This window comes from Camellia sinensis, chromosome 7, assembly GCF_055761805.1.
Source record: "Camellia sinensis isolate YWXY chromosome 7, ASM5576180v1, whole genome shotgun sequence".
NCBI classification, from domain to species: Eukaryota; Viridiplantae; Streptophyta; class Magnoliopsida; order Ericales; family Theaceae; genus Camellia; species Camellia sinensis.
Genome location: NC_138967.1, coordinates 188,038,273 through 188,058,524, shown reverse-complemented (window position 1 = coordinate 188,058,524; position 20,252 = coordinate 188,038,273). Strand labels below are relative to the sequence as shown.

Here is a 20,252-nt window from a genome sequence, read left to right as displayed (position 1 = left end):
ATAGGCTTAGTTTGTTTCTTTTGAGGGAGTAGTTTATTTCTTTGTTTATGTTTGTTCTCCCTACAAAGAATGTGTATTGAACTTCATTGTATATCTATCTTTTTTAGTTATAATATGACTTACTCAAAAAAAAAAAAAAAAAATACAAATGCAATGTCCATAAGTTAATTGTGAAACAACAAATAAGTGGAAATACAAATTTTGTTATCAATAAAAATCTTGCTTGGAAACAATAATTTTTATCATATTTTCTGCCATCTACTCATAATTGAAGCGAAACTCACCTCATATAATTGTATGAGTTTCACTTTTGTTATGAATAAGCAATTAAAAATATGATTGAAAATAGTGTGCCTCCAAACTTATTCTATCACACACAAAACCACAATGAATTTCTTCACCATATACCATGAATGTAAAAAGACAAACCCTAGCGGACACATGAAAATCACAAACAAAATACTTCTAATGAAATTTCATCCTCCTCCCAACCCTTCTTTCATCACCTATATCCTTCCCTAAATTGCATTAACCACCGTCATATTAACTTGAAATGCCTTGGAAAGAACATCGCCAGAAATCACTGGTTTCCATCAAAAAATAGTGTAAGTCACTATGATAACACCAGGGTTCTGGCTGCTCAACCCAACAATTGCGACAGCACTTCTATGCCCAACATTCCTTTCAAAGTGAATGAGTCCTACTGGAAACACAAACACATCACCCTTTTGAAGAACCTTACTAATGAAACAATTTTTCAGGATTGGAAGTGACAAAGCCGACCTTGAGGGTGCCTTCGAGGACGGTGAAGATTTCGGTGGCACGAGGGTGGGTGTGAGGAGGGTTAAGCCCCCATGGTGCGTAGTCAATTCAGACTATGGAGATGCCGAGAGTGTTGAGCCCTGGAATTTGGGCTACAGTGGCTGGGGTGATGGCTAAGCCCTGTGGGTTTGATGTGTTGCCTGGTATGTTGAGGCCCATTAAGGAGAAATCTAATGCTTGAGCTAGCATGGGGTCTTTGCATACCAAGCCATTGACTCGAAGTGTAACAAATGAACCAAAAACAAGTAAGAACAATACAACAACAAGTAATATATATGTCACTATTAGAAAAGTGACCTTTCGCTACTATATAATTGCGACCATTTGATTACCAGTCACAAATAACCAATTTATTCCCTTTTTTAATTTTTTTTTTAATATTTATTTTACCCTTTTACCCATTTTCCTTATATTTGCCCTAGTTCTAGAAAAATTCAAACACTAAGGGTTTGTTTGGTAACGTTTAAGTTTTCAGTTTATATTTACAAAAATTTTATAAATTAGTTTTTGTTTATTTTTAGAAAAACATAAACTACAAACGCGTTTGGTAATTGACAAAATATTTAAAAAAATTTAAAAATACAAAAAAGAGTGAGAAATGGCAAGTGGTGGCAAGTGGCGGCAGAAGACGGTAGTGGAAAGTGGTGACGGTGGGTTGTGCGTAGCGAGTGGTGGCGGGCGGGTGGTGGTGGTGGGTGGGTGGGTGATGGTGGCGGGTGGTGGGTAGTAGCGAGTGGGTAGTGGTGGTGTTGGTGGTGGGTGATGATGGCAAGTGGGTGGCGGATGGCGAGTGGTGGTGGGTGGTGGTGGTGGGTAGGTGGCGGGTGGTGGTGGTGGTAGTAGTGGGTGGGTGGATGATAGTGGCGGGTGGTAGGTGGTAGTGAGTGGGTGGTGGTGGTGTTGGTGGCGGGTGGGTGGCGGATGGCGAGTGGTAGTGGGTGGTAACGAGTGGTGATGGTGGGTGGGTAGGTAACGGTGGCGGGTGGCGATGGTAGGTGGGTGGGTGACGGTGGCAAATGGTGGCGGATGGTGGTAGTGGTGGTGGGTGGGTGGGTGACGGTGGCAGGTGGTGGGTGGTAGCGAATGGGTGGTGGGTGGCGGGTGGTGGGTGGCAGGTGGGTGGTGGGTGGTTGGTGGTGGTGGTGGTGATGGGTGGCGGTTGGCTGGTGGTGGTGGGTGATTAGTAGTGGCGGGTGGCAGGTGGTGGATGGTGGTGGCAGGTGGGTGGTGAGTGGTGGTGACGGGCTGTGGATGGTAGTGGCGGGTGGCGGGTGGTGGCGGATAGATGGCAGGTGGGTGGTGGGTGACGGGTGGCGATGGTGGTGGCGAGTGGGTGACAGGTGGGTAGTGGTGGCTGGTGGTGGCAGGTGGGTGGTGAGTGGTGGTGACAGGTGGTGGTGGGGGGTGGGTGGTGGTAGCGGAAGACGGTGGTGGAAAATGATGGCGGGTGGTGGCTAGTGTTGGGTGGTAAAAAAAAAAAAACTCAAAACTCAAAACGGAAACACATTTTTTGAGTTTATATTTTTTGACTAAATTTATAAACTGAGACCACTGATTTATAAATTAAAAATTTACCAAACAAATTTTTATTTGAATTTTTAAAATTTTTGTAAATATAAACTGAAAACGCTAGTGTTATCAAAGGGCACCTAATCGTTTTCTCTCTCTCTCTCTATTACGCATCACATACCTATATAGCTCTCCTCTCTCGCTCTTTCACTCACCATTGTCGTCTGAGATATCCAGCGGTATGAATCTCTCTCTCTCTCTCTCTCCCAATTTCTATCTCTCTCAATCTCTCTCTCTCTCTGAGCCTATACATACATATTTACGAGTATCTATGAAGTATGACTCAGATTGTGTAGTGTGAAGTTTAAATGTTAGTCGGCAAAGATTGGATTGTTGTTGATATAAATGTGTTTCGGTGAATTTGATTGAGGTTTTTGTGAATTGGATTTTGAAAATTGAATCTAATTGCTCAAGGCTGTGGAATTGTTTTAGATGGATTTGAGTTTGTCAATTTTTAAATTTTCTTTTTTTTTTTTTAATGTGAAATTAGTACTGTTCAATTGTTTTTTGTGTTAATCGAATTGTGCTATTCTGAGATCCATCTTCATGTAGAATCTGAAATTTGAGTTATATATATATATATATATTTTGAGTTATAATTTTCTGAAATTTGAGTTATATATATTCTATTTCTCTCAATCTCTCTCTCTCTGTGCACCTATACATGTTCAGGGAATTGTTTTTTGTGTTTTTTGTGTTAATCAATGAAATATTCAGAAGATTCGAGTTATATTCAATTGATGGAGATGTTGATTTTATGATTCCTCTGTTTTGCTTTAGTGTTCTATAGAGGATTGATTTTGGTCCTATGTAGTAGACTCTTTTGAAATTCACATCTGAATTTTTTTTCTCTGATAATTTTTATCACAAATATTTCTGTTTCAGCTCCATGTTTATTATTATTATTTTTTTTTGTCAGAATGCATTCTTCTGATGATGCATTCTTCCATATTAACTAAGAAGGCTAGTGGAGATGTTAAAAATGTTTATTAAAGTGTATTATATGACAAAAAGTGGAGTCCAATTTTGTATGTTAAGGGTTTGTTCATGTCGTAGTGTATGGGTGTTCTAATGGAGATGTTAAAATGAGTTGTGAGACGCCGACTTTCATTCTCTCTCTCCTCTGTCCCTTATCTCTCTTGACTGCTAAGGAGCTGGCTGCAATTAACAGCCAAATTAAGGACTGATAGGTTTAAAAAATTAGCTAACCCATCCATAGGAGCCCAAAATTGTAGAATTTGGTTGCTAATTGTGTAGCACCTGACACTAGCATATACTAAGCCGTCCACTGTTAAATGATTTTAGATCCATCATCTGTATTTAATCATGAGATTATCTTCCATAAATTGGTGTAAAGTATATGCTATTTATCTGTTACTCGTAGTAGTTGAATAAATTTCCAATAAGATACTAAATCAATGTGGTAGGGCAATGTGAAAATGATAGGATAGGACATAACACTTGCATTTAAGTTTGTTGTTAAGGGAAAATGATTGTTATGGACATAACACTTGCATTTAAGTGGTGTCTTAATCATTCAACAATGGATTATTGATTCTTAGGCATATTCCCACCAATGGAGGAGTAAATTTGTGGACCAAATCAGTATGAATCTTTGCTTAGTTAGTTGGACCAAAAATGTAAAGCAAGCTAATTTGTGGACCAAACTAGTATGAATCTTTCTTGCATCATGACTATGAAAATTTGATTATTTTGAAACTGGTGTTAATATGCCATATTTAGAAGAAAATTACATCATGCTATATCTCACCATTAATTACGAATACTAACATCTTGTCAGGAAAATGTTTTTCATTAAGCAGACTGGTTTTCTTGGCCTTTCGGGGAAGAGTGCAGACACAATTGATTTTTATACGTCTGAGATCAAGAGACTATCAAAAGAAGTAAGTACTAGACATTCATTTTCTTGTATAATACTCATACTTCAGGGTCATTTGCCTATTTGTCCCCTTATGATTAAGGTTCTTAAATACGATATTCTATAGCTATCTTCACTTTATAAACCAATTGAAATTGATCATTGTTTTGAGACAAGAAGAAAAATGGTACCATAAACTTAATATATTCCCAAACTTCATCATTCTTCATTTTTCTTCTTCTAGTTAAGGAAAAAGTTACTTTCTCCTTGTGATTATTATGCTAATTCTTTCACTTGATCCTTTGTTGTAGATCTCAAAATCAACCAACGAAGGTGCGTAGCTTCTCTCCCTCTCTCTCTCTCTCTCTCTCCCCTGTATTCAGGCTCTTTAAGTTCAGAATCGATATAGGTTGCTTTGACATGATCTAGAGAGAAATGATTGGGTAAGTAGGTTTTATTTCTAGAATTTGAGTTTTATTTAGCTTAATTATGTGCGAAATTTGAGTGCAGACTGCTGTTTCTCTAACATAATATCAGTTCACCTCTCTCTCTCTCTCTCCCTACTCTCTCTCTCTCTCTCTCTCTACATATATATGGTTGTTGACATGATCTAGGGAGGAATCATTGGGAACATAGGTGTAATTCTAGAAATTGAGTTTGATTTAGCTTAATTAGGTGCAAAATCCGTGCGGAGACTACTGTTTCTCTAGAAAATTAGGGAAACTGTGTGTAGAAAAAAGAAAAAAATAGTATAACTCCATAATTTTTATGTTATAACTAAAAATATATCATAATTAAACAACACATAAACCATAGCTAAAATCTCATAAATTATAATTAAAATATTGTCATAACTTAAAAAAATAAATAAATTTAATCATAACAAAAAAAGTAAATAGCATAACTAGGTGGTATACCACTTTAAAGGGTGTGTATAGTAGAATTTTCCAGAAAATTATCAGTCATCTCTCTCTAATCTCTCTACATGTATAGTATTCTAGGTTGTTGTTAACACTAACGAGGAATCATTGGGAAGATGGGTATTGTTTCTGGAATTTGAGCTTTGTTTAGCTTAATTATGTGTGAAATTAGAGCGGAAACTGCAGTTTCTCTAGGAAATTATCAGTCTACCTGTAACGCCCTCAAAATAAACCCATAATATCATACATTCAAGATATAGGAAAGAGATATTATATTACAATCATCAGAGTATTCTTACAACATGTATTACATATTGACAATAAAAGTAATCGCCCTATGGGCTTACAACTTCCCAAGACAACGCTTGGTTGCAAAAAGAGAGTGCAAACTCTATACAAAGAAAGCCCTTGGCTTGATATACATGTAATACAACAAAACAACAAAAGGTGGTCTAATAGCCTCAAGCCTTCCAAGCTATGTCCTTGGAGGTAGCATATCACCTGAACTTGAAAATGATGTTCCCGTATAGGGTGAGCCACAGCCCAGTAGAAACATACTAAACCAAATATAAGCATTGAATAAAGCAATAGTATTCAATAGATGGTTAACACAACTATTCACTTTCCCAACATACAGTTTCATGACATTAATGTCGATGACACGTTTCATTTTCCATTATTTGTTCAACTTTCCATTTATATCAATATGGCTTAGGACTTGGCCAAACTATAACAGTGAACTAAATATCACATTAACATTTCTTCCAATATCAACAAAACAAATGAGACTAAGGCTCATACCAAAACACTTCCATACTTCCCGATTGATACACATTTTAGTGCTGTATCAACAACATGCAAAAACACTTCCATAAATCAATAAGCACACATATAGTGGTGCTAATGGAGTCCATCCCCTATCTCCTCCCAAACAAAATCCGGTTTAGAGGTCCATCCCCTATCTTCCCCTAAACCATGGAGTACATCCCCTATCTCCTCCCAAACAAAATGCATATACAATGTATTAAACACTTGGCATATACAACACACAATTAATACACGTATTTTCTGTATTAATTCAACAGTCAAAATCAACGACTTAACCAATGTGATTAGTATCAGTTTTTCCTAATCCACATGCAATGTCTACAACAATCACAACTACCCTCCACCGATAGCCCCAAAACAGTTATTTCTAAACAGGAAATAAATGAATCAACTAATATAATTCCAACATTTTCATAGGTGAGTGATTAAACAAATCAACTACACCATTTAATTAATAAATTCCTCAATTTCATGAACTCAACTAAATTCCCCAATTTTTCCTAAATTAATTATACAAATTAATTTATTACAACAATTAGAGTTTTTCCCAAAATTACCAAACAACCCCCAACATATCAAAATACCAAGACTTAGGACAAAACCTATAATATGGAGTAGGAAATCCCTACCTCGAAGTAAATAACCCGAATGGAGAAGATGAAGGCCAAAAACCAAAGTGCTCCAAATCGCCAAACTTTCAGATTAAAATGAAGCCCTCAACCCACTCTATCTTTTTAATAAAGGACTAAGGTTAGATACTCACCCTAGGTAGATAAATTCTTAGAGAAAAGACAAGTTTAGAGAGAGAGAGTTGGCTCTAGGGTTTCAAAAGAAAAGATGATGAAAAAAATCATGTTTAACCTGCTGCTGCCTACTGATATATAACAGGCCATTAGGACCTTACAGTTACACCAAAAATAATGACCATTAAACAAGAAAATGGTTACACCAAAATAATGACCATTAACTAAGAAAATGGTTACACCAAAATAATGACCATTAACCAAGTTCATGAATTCTATTTAACCTCCATTTATGACCAAGAGGTTACCAAAGTAATGAAAGCCCATAAATAAATATAAGATATTAAGGATTGGTCGCCCTAATGGACCACTAATAAGGATAGTAACTGAACCACTAATAAGGATATTAAATGAACCACTAATAAAGATATTAAATGAACCATTATGAAAATTTAATGGACACTAACCCTTGGTTTCCAAACGCAACCAACCTATTTTAAACCTACCCAACACGACCCAAGACTCATATACAAAGAGTAAAGGATGGAAACGGGAAAAAGACAATAACACATCCACGGAACCGAGTCTGAAATACAATTAAACAATGAAGGGAAAACCAGGATCGCTATACTACCTCTCTCTTTATCTCTACTTAACATGATCTTGTAAGGAATCATTGAGAAGTTAGGTGTTATTTCTGGAATTTGAGTTTTATTTAGCTTAATAGTGTGCAAAATTTGAGTGGAGACAGATGTTTCTGTAGAAAATTATCAGTCCACCTCTCTCTCTCTCTCTCTACATGTATATCATTCTAGGTTGTTATTATCATGATCTAGGGAGGAACCATTGGGAAAATTGGTGTTAATTCTGGAATTTGATCTTCATATTTTGCGTGAAATTCAAGAGGAGGCAACTGATTCTCTAGAAAATTGGATTCATAATTGCTTTTCATTTCTAGTTTTATTTTTAGGTTCCCCATCACCCGCCTTTGTTCAAATTTTAATTCAAATTTAAGTAAAAACTTTTTTAATAGCATAGTAATAAATTTGAAAGCGGCATTCAAAATTTTGAGTAAAATTATGACTCTTGATTTGAGTAAAAGAATGAGTAGAACTCATTTTCATATAGGAATTTTGAGTGAACATATGAGAGTCTTTCTTGATTTGAGTAAAACTCATTTTCATTCTAGTTTCAGTAAAGAAGTGGAGAGGGTTTTGAAATTTTTTAACTCCAATTTAAATTAGGAAAGGTTAAGGACTGGTTATGTGCTATATGCTTGAATGTTCTTTCTTTCTTTCTTTATTTCTAATTTGGATTTGCAGATTCTAACAGTTTGTGAAGTTACTCTCTCTGTCTCTCCATCTCCCCCTTAAAATTTTTAATTTCAGTTCAACTTTTACTATTAGATCAGCAATTTCAATATTTTAAGCTTACCAGTATTGGTAACGAGCTTTTGAAAGTTTTAAAACAATTTTTTTCCCTGGGTCAGTTTAGTGAAAAGGTAGATCTTTTGTGCAATTGATTAAGATTACACCATAATGGTAATGGGATAATTTAATCGCCTAGTACGCATCTTTTAACATTTTTGCTTTATTATCCATCTCACTAGCAGGTGGGGTAACTTGGTATTTTGGTAAAGAGTATATTCCCTTGCATTAATGTGGAAATTTTAGGCGTCACATGACCATTAATTCGTTATTAATGTAACATTTTTCAGGTTTTTTTATTTTTTTGGTCAAATTGATGAAATGAAATATATGAAGCTGAACACTTCATATGTTGATTTTGTGTTTCAGATGCTAGTTGATGATATTGGTGATGTAACAATTACTAATGATGGTGTTGTAATACTCAAGATGTTAGATGTTGAGTATCCTGCTGCAAAGGTAGGAGAATAAAGCATCCATTTGGCTGAGCTTCATGACCAAGAAGTTGGAAATGGGACAACTTCTGTGGTTATTATATCAATCAAGTGATCCATCAAATAATGATGCATGGGAAGATAATGGCACTGGTCAGCTTTCTATCAAATGTAAAGAGGGTGTTAACCCACAAGAGAATTCAAGCCAACAATTCTTGTTCGAAATGATGTATGTTTCTTCTAACTGTTTTTTCTCCTCAAAGTTGAGTTCAGTTTGAAATCTTAAGTTTGTAATGCGTCTCTGATATTCTTTAGTTCTTTTTAGTGCAGTACCTTACCTTTTTATGTATAAATCTATGAAGGTGCCATCAACTCCTAACTTTGTTTAATTGGTTGTTGATTTTTTGAGTATTGATTAAATTTATCTAGGGGATACAAATAGTTGTTAATGGATCCATAGAACATGAGTTTCATATGATATTGATATGCTTTTATTACAGAGAAGATTCCAATATTACCAAGAAACAACAAAACATTATGCTAGTTCCTTTAGTTAAACAAAATTTCTTTGTTTGATATTTTGTATCATCTTCTGGCTACATTAAACAATTAAATAGTTATCATGAAGAATTCAAAACTGTAAAAGGAACTGCCTGCCTTTTTACTTTTTATCTTAAAAGAAATTTTGTTATTCATGTAAGAGTATGGTTTTTTTTTTTTCCCCTTCTGTTTTATCTATGTTGCTCATGTTTTGTATTCAAATTATTCTGTTCAAGTAACCATTGTGGTTTCATAGGAACATCACCATAATCAACAAATAAACTCCTGATAATAGTTGAAATTGTAGAAGGTATCTTGGGTATGCGGACATATAAATTTGATAAAAAGCCTTATTCAGGAGATCCAAATCCTTAAAAACAAAACATATGTCAATGCTTTGTTCGCCATGTCCTCATAATGTCAAGCCCTTGATCCTCCATTGAAGCTTGTTTTTATATCAAATATATCCTTGTATGTGATAGCACCTTTTCAAGTTTAGTGTTTAAGAGAATGGTTTCCTTGATTTTTCTATGTTATATATGTTTTTTTTCTTGCTCTTTTTGGTTTTTATTCTACTTTCTACTACCATATGTCATTTGCTTATCCTGGTTAGAAAAATCTTCCACTCTTGTTAGTTTTACTTTCATCTGAATTTTTTTGGAACTGCACATCATCCATAAAATTTTATTTAGTTGCTCCAATTTAGTCTACTAACATGCCACCTCAACTTAATGTTTCCAGGAGGATTTTTTAGCAAGAATGCCAACCCCTTGGAACATAAATTTAAATTGTTCTTCTGGTGAGTTGTGTTCCTTTTATATGATGACTTTGAGAAGCCTTTGAATCATTGTTTTACTTTTACTGTTATCTCTTTAACTAGGCCTTAATTCTTTGGACAACTAGCCCTACTCATTATTTCCTTTCTATGAAAAAATTCCATATTGAGACTTTCCAATTCATTTTCCTTTTTGTTTCCGTAGGCCCAAAAAATGTCACGACTAAAGAAAGAAAACTGTTGAGGTTTATCTTCTACTTGGGAAGTTTCAGAGGCAGTGAAAAGCATTTCTGAGTAAAATTGGATTATAACAAGAATTATTTTGTTCTAATCCAACACTTTTTCTTCTTCCTTTTTTTTTTTTTTAGCCCAGTTGAACGGCTTTGAAGAACATTAAGAGTTTCAAGCACAACAATTGACAGAAAAAAAAAATTAGAATTTCACTTGGTTGAGTTTATTTTTTAGTTTCTTGTTGATAGGATTCACTTGGATTTGGCTTGTTCAACGTAGTCAGATTTTTGGAAAGATCATAAATCATAATGATGCACTATTTACAAATATCATTGAAAACTATTTGCGACGGTAAAAAGATGGTCGCTAATACATTATAGGTATTTTTTTAAAAAAAATTTGCGACGGCAAAACATCAGTTGCCATAAGTAAGTTAGGCAGTCGCAAAAAATATTGGTCACCCCCACATTCGCAACCCCTATTTGTTGTCGCATGGGCCGTCGCAAAAAGTCTTTTGAGAATGTATTTTAATTATTTGCGATGGTTTGTAACGGTCGCAAAAAGTGTTTTTTTTTAGTAATGTGTGTAGTTATTGTAATTTATTTTTTGTGTCAGTTAGTCTTTGTAATTCTAATTGTATCAATTCTATTTTTGAATTTAATCTAATTTATAACCCCTCCTTTAAAAAATTGAACTAAAATCAAATGACCAAATAGTTAAAGTAATGGAGTTGGCATCCAATTTAAAATGACTCATTTCTTTTTTGATGGATTATTTTGCTATTGATTTCTATTTGATTGCTTAACAATACCAATTGGACTAAACTTGCCACAATATGAAAATTAAAAGTAAAATTGATATAACTGAAACTAAAGAAACATATTGACGCAAGAGTTAAATTGGAGAATGAGATCCTCTATTCCAAATATTTATAATTACACTACCAAATTATTTTTAAATTTAAAATTAAATATATGTAAAATTATGCAACTGTATAATACACACAAAAATCAAGTGCATGTATAGTGTTCATTTTCAAACTTCAAGCAATTTTGCATGTGCATGTAATGTCGTAATAAAAGATTTGACCCGAGTTTAATGACATGAAAACAACATGATTTAATGCACATCTAAATTTGATAAGAAGAGAATAAAGAAATTAATAAAAAGTTCGTGTAAGATAAAGCAAAATACCAAAGCTGTTAGTATCAGCAATGCAGAAGTCTTGAAAACGACTACGTTCAAAGGAATGGGAACAAAAACTGATTAGAGCTACCAAAGTCAATAACAGAGATTTGATCTCCATCTTGAAAATGCCTTTTTTCAGTTTTTGTAACTAATAAAGCTAAGAAATATTAGTGGTATGCACACAAATGCAGAACTTCAAGCTTGAGTGTGGAGATGTGAAAAGCAAACATGGGTTGAGCTCTACATATATAGGGAGAGTTGGATGATAAAATTATTATTTTACTTGTCTTTAATTTTAATGGTTTGCCGCCCTAGAAAACAGAAAAAATCTGCATAGGTACTCAACTTCCCCCATTGGCCACTTTTATTATTAGTAATAGTTGGTTTGGGATTCTCTATTCTTCTCTCCCGTGATACACGATTTTCTGCATTTAAAATCTTTATTTCGCGTATCCAATACACCATATTGACATGATAGTGTCTCGAAATTTTTGTTTCCCAAATTCCCACTATATTTGTCCGGTTGAGATTGTGTTAGATAGAGGGAAGCAGAAATTTTAGGTTGAGAGGATCTTTGTCTTTCTTGTTTTCCTTCCTTGATCCATTTGCATGGACAAAGGATATAATAGGAATTCTACATGTTTGGTTGCTAGATAAAAGAGAGTGGATTAGACTAGTCTTGTCCTTTTATTTCACATTTGGTTTTACAATTTGAAAATGGTATAACGTTCTAAGATAGGACACTATTCTTGTGAAATATAATAAGTGGCATAGGATAAAAAAATGTATGAAACAAAATAATTAAGCATATAATAATTTCATTTAATGTCATCCCTCTTAAGCATAGGATAGGAAAATATAGACTATTTTTCACAATCCTCTCTTGTCTTGTGGGACTCATTATCCCACCGCTTATCCCAAAAATAACTTTATTCTCTTTTTATCTTGTGTGCTAATTACGCGTGACCTTTTGATGCACAACCATATAAATATAGATAATATAGTGATTAATTCTTTAATAAAAATAGTCAGATACACCTTGAAATTAAGTTAAACTTAGATCAAACAATAAAAATTAAGATAAACGGCAATGAGATTACAAAAATTTCTTCTTTTTTTTTTTTGAAAAAAAAAAGGTCTTAAAAAGGTTGAAAAACATTTCTTGGGTTGAAGACAAGCTAAATCAGTTTTTTGTTAGACAATCTTCACTGTATTCTGAATAAATTAAGTTTGTGTATTTAACAACAAACAAAATAAAGGAAAGGAGGGAGAATGTTTGATTACGAAAATCAAACTAGAAAATAAAATAAATAAATAAAAATAGATTTTTATTTTGTTACAAAAACAAAATCAAAATCTAATATAAATAAATAATAAACTAGAAAATAAATTAACAACTTACTTGATTAATTTCTTGAACAAATTTTTGATCAAGTCCAGTGTTCAACACTGTGTCCTTAAGACAGATTCGTCCTCTCCGCAGTGCTTTCAGATTTGCGGACGTCTATCTCCCAGGATAAAATGATCAACAATGAATAACTGCAGCACTACAAATTATTTGCACAACGAACACACTTTGTATATATACTCTTTCTTACTGAAAATTAATGCAGCAAAATGCAGAGATTAAAGGCAGTAAAGAAGAATGAAAATTGGAGTGGAAAAACAACTGGGGAACTTGTCTTATTTATAGATGATTGGTGGCTGTTTAGTTTAAATTTAACAAGTACAAAACCTGTTTGAATAGGTATTGAATCTGTTCGGGACAGATAAAATAGTTAAGGCACTGTTTGGTTTGAAATTCAAACAGATATTGAATTTGTCCGGTTTTAATTCAAACAGATTGGAATTTGTTCAGGTGGAAAATTTGGACAGATTTTATTTCAAAAATAAAATTAATTTCAAATGTTTTTGGCCAAAAAAATAATTAGTATTTAGCATGACAAGCCCAACCCGACCTCACATTACACACCCAGCCTAGCTGAATAGCACGTGCGGGTCCAATGATTTTAGCCCAATTTGCCCATAACATCTCCCTTCTACAAACTTGGGGTGCCCCTTGGGGCCCTCCCCAACGTATAATCCCATGCCTTATAAATCCACTCAAAACTTGTCCACCAAATCAATATGGGACAAGTCATAAACCAAACCTTTACGAAATTTCACCAAAAACACCATTTTCATGGAACTCTTTTTGGCTTCAATTTTTCATTCACCGGATAATAGTTTTGAGCAACCAAATATACCACGTGAATCACAACGCGGCATAGAACGCGTTACTATCTTGACCTGCGAAATTCGGCGCATGGGCCTCACCTAAAAATTAGACCAAAGTTGAGGAAAAATTCTGTTTTTTCCAAAACTTTCAAAATCATTTCTAACATTTTTGAGTCAAAAGGCAGAGATGATCACTTTTGCTTAACTTACTGTTAGTTTTGCAATTGCTTTTGCATTCAATCTTTTTTTTAATTCATCACTTAGAAATTTAGTATTAGTTGGTAGAATAAAAATATTTTGAAAGTGATTGTGCTTGAGTCTGATTTAAATAATTTGTATTGTTCAGTTCTTTATAAATCCTCCAAATGGAAACAAAATTTTTATTTTTAAATATATATATATATATATATATAATATTTGTTTTTCTTTAACATTTTTCTTGTTGGAAATTTGAAAGAGTTACAATTTCAAAACATGAAGAAAAGCCCTTGGTACTTTTGCGAAACAGAAGCAGAATCCGAAATACAAAAATTTAGTGTAGTAAACCAAAGAACACTTTTTTGAAAAAACAAAACAATATTTATAAATAATAGAAATAAGGATTGAAACTGGAAAAATTAAAATTGTATAACTTACAGAAAATATATTGTAGAATAGGAAAACGGATGAATGATTAAGGCTATCATTTGATGCTATATCCTTGAGATAAAATTCATCTCTCGCACTGGTGCTTATGAATTTTCGAATGCCTATCACCTAAAATACATTGATCAATGCACACTTGTCATTTGATAGAATAACACTTACAAATAAAAGATTTGTATTATACAGTTGAAAATATAAGGCTTGATTTTTATACATATATTCCTTGAATTTTTCTTGTGTTTATCTAACGATTTCAAGGAATATATGTACAAGGAACTCAACTGGCTGCCCTTTTCTTGTTCTTCAAAACATTTGTATGGAAGGGTTTTCTGGAGCCGAGAAGACAATGAACCCCCACGTCCTGCTACTCTTCCCGACGGCAGTGAGTGAGTTACTCCTATCTCTCTTTCTTTATTTATTTTGATTATTATTATTATTATTAGATTTGAATATTTATTTATTTATTTATTTTATAGTTTAGTCGGTTCAAGTCAATTTAAATCAATAATGTTACCTTGTTTTGAAATCAATTTGTTTGTTTTTATCAGATATTTCCAATTTAAACAAGATCATCAAACACTTGCTTTCCAGAATTATAAGTAGTACTCTTTGCCCGATACTAGTTCAATTTTGGGCACCCGTAACAACAAAAGAGGGCCGGTCTTTTCTTACAACTTGAAACCAACCTTTCTCCCTAGCATCACTTTTTTATGATGGACTTGGTATTCTTGATATTTATGGACTTTGTGGGTACAAGATGATCTGTATGGATTCTAAATTTGACATTGATTTGGATGGGGGGAAGACTTGTGAACAGCACCTTCCTGCCCGAGTGTTCAAGCATCAATTCCCCGAATCCACTCCTAATGTGGAGTTTTACTCTATCGCTGAGTATCCACAGCGTTACGATGCTCGACGTTGCGGACTCCTACAATCTTTGGCTTTCCCAGTCTTTGAATCTTCTACCCAAAGGGGTGCTGGCGTAATTGAAGTAGTGACACCAGAGGACAACCTTACATTACTAATTGGTAACAGCTATTTCCTGTACAGAATATATAAAGATGTTGAGGTTAGTCCCCCACTCACTCACAAATTGGCATTTTCAATATCTTGTTAATATTGATTACTCATTACACTCTCTCTCTCTTAGAACATCTACAGTGCTGCGGTGTGTTTGTTTGTGCAATAAGTTGGTGGGGGTTTGCCTGTTCAAAGAGAAAAATAATGCTTTAACACAAGTGTTAAACACTCTGTTAAATTTGTCAAATGTTTGTTAACTATGTTCGGAGGGGTTAACACACAAAAGAGTAAACCACATTCTCATTTTTCTGGATCATAAGTGTTTTAAAACACTCATGTTTGGATGGCAAGAACAATTCAGTGACGCATAATAAGAATCTTATGTCAAGTCTCTTTCATTTCGTTGTTTGGATGTGTTCTAAAATGAGAATGCAATTCCTAGTTCGGTTCCCAAACTGGAATGAGATTACTACACTAAGTTAGTGTTTTGTTGGTTGGAATGATTGTAGGCTTGAATAGAATGGCTAGTAATCTTTGGCTTTCCAATAAAATGACCATTCTCCTAAATTGGAGAATATGGTGATTTCATTTCCAAATTTCCAATGTATATTCTTTCCCTTTTATTGAACCAAACATGATAATACATATTAAGATGGACTGAATTTTTTCCATTATAGAGTTTTTTATATGCTTCCTTTTATTTGCAAAATATTATTCTACATTTCAAAGTTTATGAGATTCCTCAGTTGCATCTTTCCATTCCCCTGCAGAAGTTTGGTATGAAATGTTCAGTTGTATTTGATCACAAGGACATGGAATTAGTAAGTGGCAAACTATAATGCAATGTCAAATTTGGTTTTTTTATTTTTCTTAAATTAATATGGTGAGGAATATTTGCTCATTAATACCTAGATATGACAATACTTTCAAACTAGGATGAGGATGAAAATGAAGCTCGTACAATTGCCTTTGATGAAATCAAGAATGTGTTGAAAAGGGTATGTGCTGTTCATGATGTACCTTTTGCTCAGGCATGGGTCCCATGCAAGATGGGTTGTCCATGCAAGATGGGTTGTCCATGCAGGGCTCTGGTTAATGGTGGCATCCTTCATGCAAGTTGGTATTACAGGAAAGATGACCATGGTCACTATGAATTTCATCGCATCAGTTCTTTCTCTCACTTAAAGAATGGGGTGGGGGTTGTTGGGAGAGCACTTTTGTCCACTAATATGGTATTCTGCAGGGATGTAACTCAACTTAGCCTAACTGAGTACCCATTGGCACACTATGCACGACTGGCTAGATTAAGCGGTTGCTTCGCAATATGCTTGGAGAGCAATTGCACTGGAAATGATGTTTACGTGCTAGAGTTTTTTACGCCAATGAGCAACAATGCCAGTGAAAACCCACATACCTCATTAAGGAAAATATTGGAAACAATGAGGAAAATTTTTTCTTGTCTTAGGGTTGCTTCTAGAGAAGAACTTGGGGAGGAATTACATATTGAAGAAATTAGTATTCAAAATGGTGAGAAACTTGATCCTGTTCAAATCACCCAAACCACTATATCTTTGCGTCAGCTAGAACTCTCACAAAGTGAAGTTGAGGTAATGCAAGTGGATTCATCAGGTCAACAAGTAGCGAATGCCATAAATACTGGAAGCAATGCTAGCGGTACAGAACATAACAACTTTGCTATTACTTGTACGCAAGAGAAAAGCACAGTAAAAGTGTTAAAAAGAAAAGGCGACAAATCTGGAGGCACAGTAAAGACGTCAAAAAGAGATGGCAACAATATCGGAGTTAAAATTAAAATTCCACTAGAGGATATCCTACAAAATTCAGAATTGAGCCTTGAGAATGCTGCAAAAAGCCTCAAAGGTATGCTTGCACCTTCTTAAATTAAAATGTAATTTTACTTGTGATGTTGGTAGTTATTTCAACTAGATGGACTCTTCTAATAGAGTATATATTGAGCTTTTTGCAAAAACAAATAGAAAGTAAGCTCTCTTATTTTGATTTTTCCTTTCGCAGTTAGCAAATCTACATTGAAGCGTGTATGTAGGACTTTTGGTATAGAGAGGTGGCCACCTCGCAAGATAAACAAGGTTGGTTGCTCTCAACTCGATGAATCTGCCCCTTGTGTTAATTCTGATCATCTGCCTTCTACTCAATCCTCGGCTACTATTGTTCAAATTGAGCCACATGATAAAACGATGCAAGATGCAAATATTATGACTATAAAAGCAAAATATGGAGAAGGTATTACAATGAAATTTCGTTTGTCTTTGTCATCAAGATTCGTACAGTTGCAGCAAGAAGTGGCTAAAAGGCTAAACTTAAAGGCTGGAACTTATTATGTCAAGTATGAAGATGAGGACGATGAGTTAATTTTAATAGGTTGCAATGAGGACTTGCAGGATTATATGCGCGATTCTAGATCGCTGGGTAGAAGTCCTATTGTGGTATTGCTTGAACAAAAGTTGCCAATTACTGATCATAAAATAAAAAATAAAAAAAGTTGCTAATTACCCACAAAACAACTTGAATCTTGCTAAATAAGCACTTCCTGTTAAATTGGCTTAACTTTACCTAGTGGGTGTTTGGGAAGTTGTTATTTTAGTAGGGTATTTTAATTTTTAACTATTTTAGTAGGTTAAAAATTTTGTATTTGGAAAGATTGTTAGATTTTTTTGTAATTGGATGTGATGTTTGTGAGAGAAAAAGTGAAATGATAATTGATTTGATGTGATATTTTGTCATATTGACTATTTTAATCTATTTTGTCATTTTATAGATTTTAAACCAAAAAACCAAAAAAAACATTTGCCAACCACCCCTAATGTAGGTAATTATCGTGGTATTTCTTTTGTTCATTTGCAAATATACTTGAAGATGTGCATTTATCCCATGGTTATTACTCTCCCTAAGGGTTTTTTTTTTTTCAATGATTTGGTGGTAATGTTTCCCCAAAGATCAGTACTAACATTTTAAAATTTAGGTAAATTACAAATACATTTTCTGAGATTTGCTTAAAATACGAATTGCCTCCTGTGATTTAGAAAATTACAAATATCTCTTTGTTTGAATTTTTTATTTAATAGAATTAATTGAAAAAGTGAAATTTTTGTTTGTTCACCTATACAATAATAAAATTATCTGAATTATTAATTGAAATAAAATTTTAACATTATTAAAAACTGTTAATTAACTTAATAATTTATTAATAAAAGGACTTATTTGCTATGAAATTAAAAACTTTAAGGAACATAATGTAATTTCTAGAACTGCAAGAAATAATTTGTAATTTAAATAAATCTCAAGAGGTGTGTTTATAATTTGCCCTTAAAACTTGTTTAGTTTTATTTTGGCTAAGGTTTGTCTCCAATCCACAGGTGCAATCCAAGTTAGGGGTGAGCATAAGGTCAGTGAACCAACCAACTCAACACTGACCTCATTAAAAGGGGGAAAAAAAAAATTTGTAATTATGTCAAAATTATAGAATTTATTATACATATATATATATATATATATATATATTTAAACTTGAGAAAAGTTAGTGTAATTTACTCATTATAATATGGTATAGGGTAAATTCTAAACAGTTGGTTTAGTGGGTGTAACTTGAGACTTAAGAATGTGTTCTTTTTAAGTCTCAAATTCAACTCTTATTAAGAGCAATTCATTCTTTGGAGCCACGCTTGCGAACTCTGTCTGAGATTAAGTTTATCAATGATTTGGTATAAATCCACATTAATTTTATTTTAAATGTCCTAATGCATTCTTATTCATAAAATCACGTTTCTCAAGATTTTTATTTTGAGATTCTCACGTGATATCATGTTTGTATATATATTGGGAGAAAGTGACAGGAAGATTTAGAAATAAAAGATCTGACCCGAGTTTAATGACATGAAAGCACCATGATTTAATACACATCTAAATATGATAAGAAGAAACTAAAGAAATTAATAAAAAGTTTGTGTAAGATAAAGCAAAATACCAGAGCTGTTAGTATCAGCAACGCAGAAGTCTTGCAAAGGACTAGGTTCAAAGGAATGGGCAAAAGAGCAAAAACTAATCAGAGCTACCAAAGTCAATAACAGAGATTTGATTTCCATCTTGAAAAATGCCTTTTTTTTCACTTTTTGTAACTAATGAAACTAAGAAAAATTAGTGGTATGCACACAAATGCAGAACTTAGCTTGAGTGTGGAGATGTGAAAAGCAAACATGGGTTGGGAGAGTTGGATGATAAAGTTATTATTTTACTTGTCTTTAATTTTAATGATTGGCCGTCCTAGAAAACAGAAGAAATCTGCATAGGTACTCAACTTCCCCAATTGGCCACTTTCATTATTAGGAATTGTTGGTTTGGGATTCTCCATTCCTCTCTCTTGTAATACACGATTTTCTGTATTTAAAATTTTTATTTCATGTATCCAATACACAATATTGACATGATAGTGTCTCGAAATTTTTGTTTCCCAAATTCCCACTATATTTGTCCGGTTAAGATTGTGTTAGATAGACGGAAGTAGGAATTTTGGGTTGAGAAGATCTTTGTCTTTCTTGTTTTCCTTCCTCGATCCATTTGCATGGACAAAGGATATGATAGGAATTCTACATGTTTGGTTGCTGGATAAAAGAGAGTGGATTAGACTAGTCTTGTCCTTTTATTTCACATTTGGTTTTACAATTTGAAAATGGTATAACTTTCTAAGATAGGACACTATTCTTGTGAAATATAATAAGTGGCATAGGATAAAAACATGTATGAAACAAAATAATTAAGCTTATAACAATTTCATTTAATGTCATCCCTCTTAAGGATAGGATAGGAAAATATAGACTATTTTTCACAATCCTCTCGTCAGGTGGGACTCATTATCCCACCACTTATTCCAAAAATAACTTTATTCTCCTTTTATCTTGTGTCAATTGCGCTTGATCTTTTGATGCACAACCACATAAATATAGATAATATAGTGATTAATTCTTTAATAAAAATAGTC

General features: G+C 33.7%; 1 protein-coding gene and 1 pseudogene across 1 annotated transcript; one reads left to right on the top strand and one right to left on the bottom strand.

The window, feature by feature from the left end:
• Positions 1-231: 231 nt before the first annotated feature.
• LOC145796394 (putative germin-like protein 2-3) lies at positions 232-19,359 on the bottom strand (annotated as a pseudogene).
• On the top strand, positions 16,418-17,778 carry LOC145794874 (protein NLP6-like). The gene is made up of 2 exons (XM_082877211.1): positions 16,418-17,119; positions 17,273-17,778. Exons 1-2 carry the CDS (start codon positions 16,468-16,470, stop codon positions 17,764-17,766), a joined length of 1,146 nt encoding a protein of 381 aa, XP_082733337.1. The 5' UTR covers positions 16,418-16,467; the 3' UTR covers positions 17,767-17,778.
• Positions 19,360-20,252: the final 893 nt, after the last annotated feature.

Coding starts and splice junctions, on each gene's coding strand:
- LOC145794874 (XM_082877211.1), top strand. CDS start 16,468: ATGGTATTCTGCAGGGATGTAACTCAACTTAGCCTAACTGAGTACCCA. Junction 17,120..17,272: donor TGCTGCAAAAAGCCTCAAAG/GTATGCTTGCAC, acceptor TTCCTTTCGCAG/TTAGCAAATCTACATTGAAG.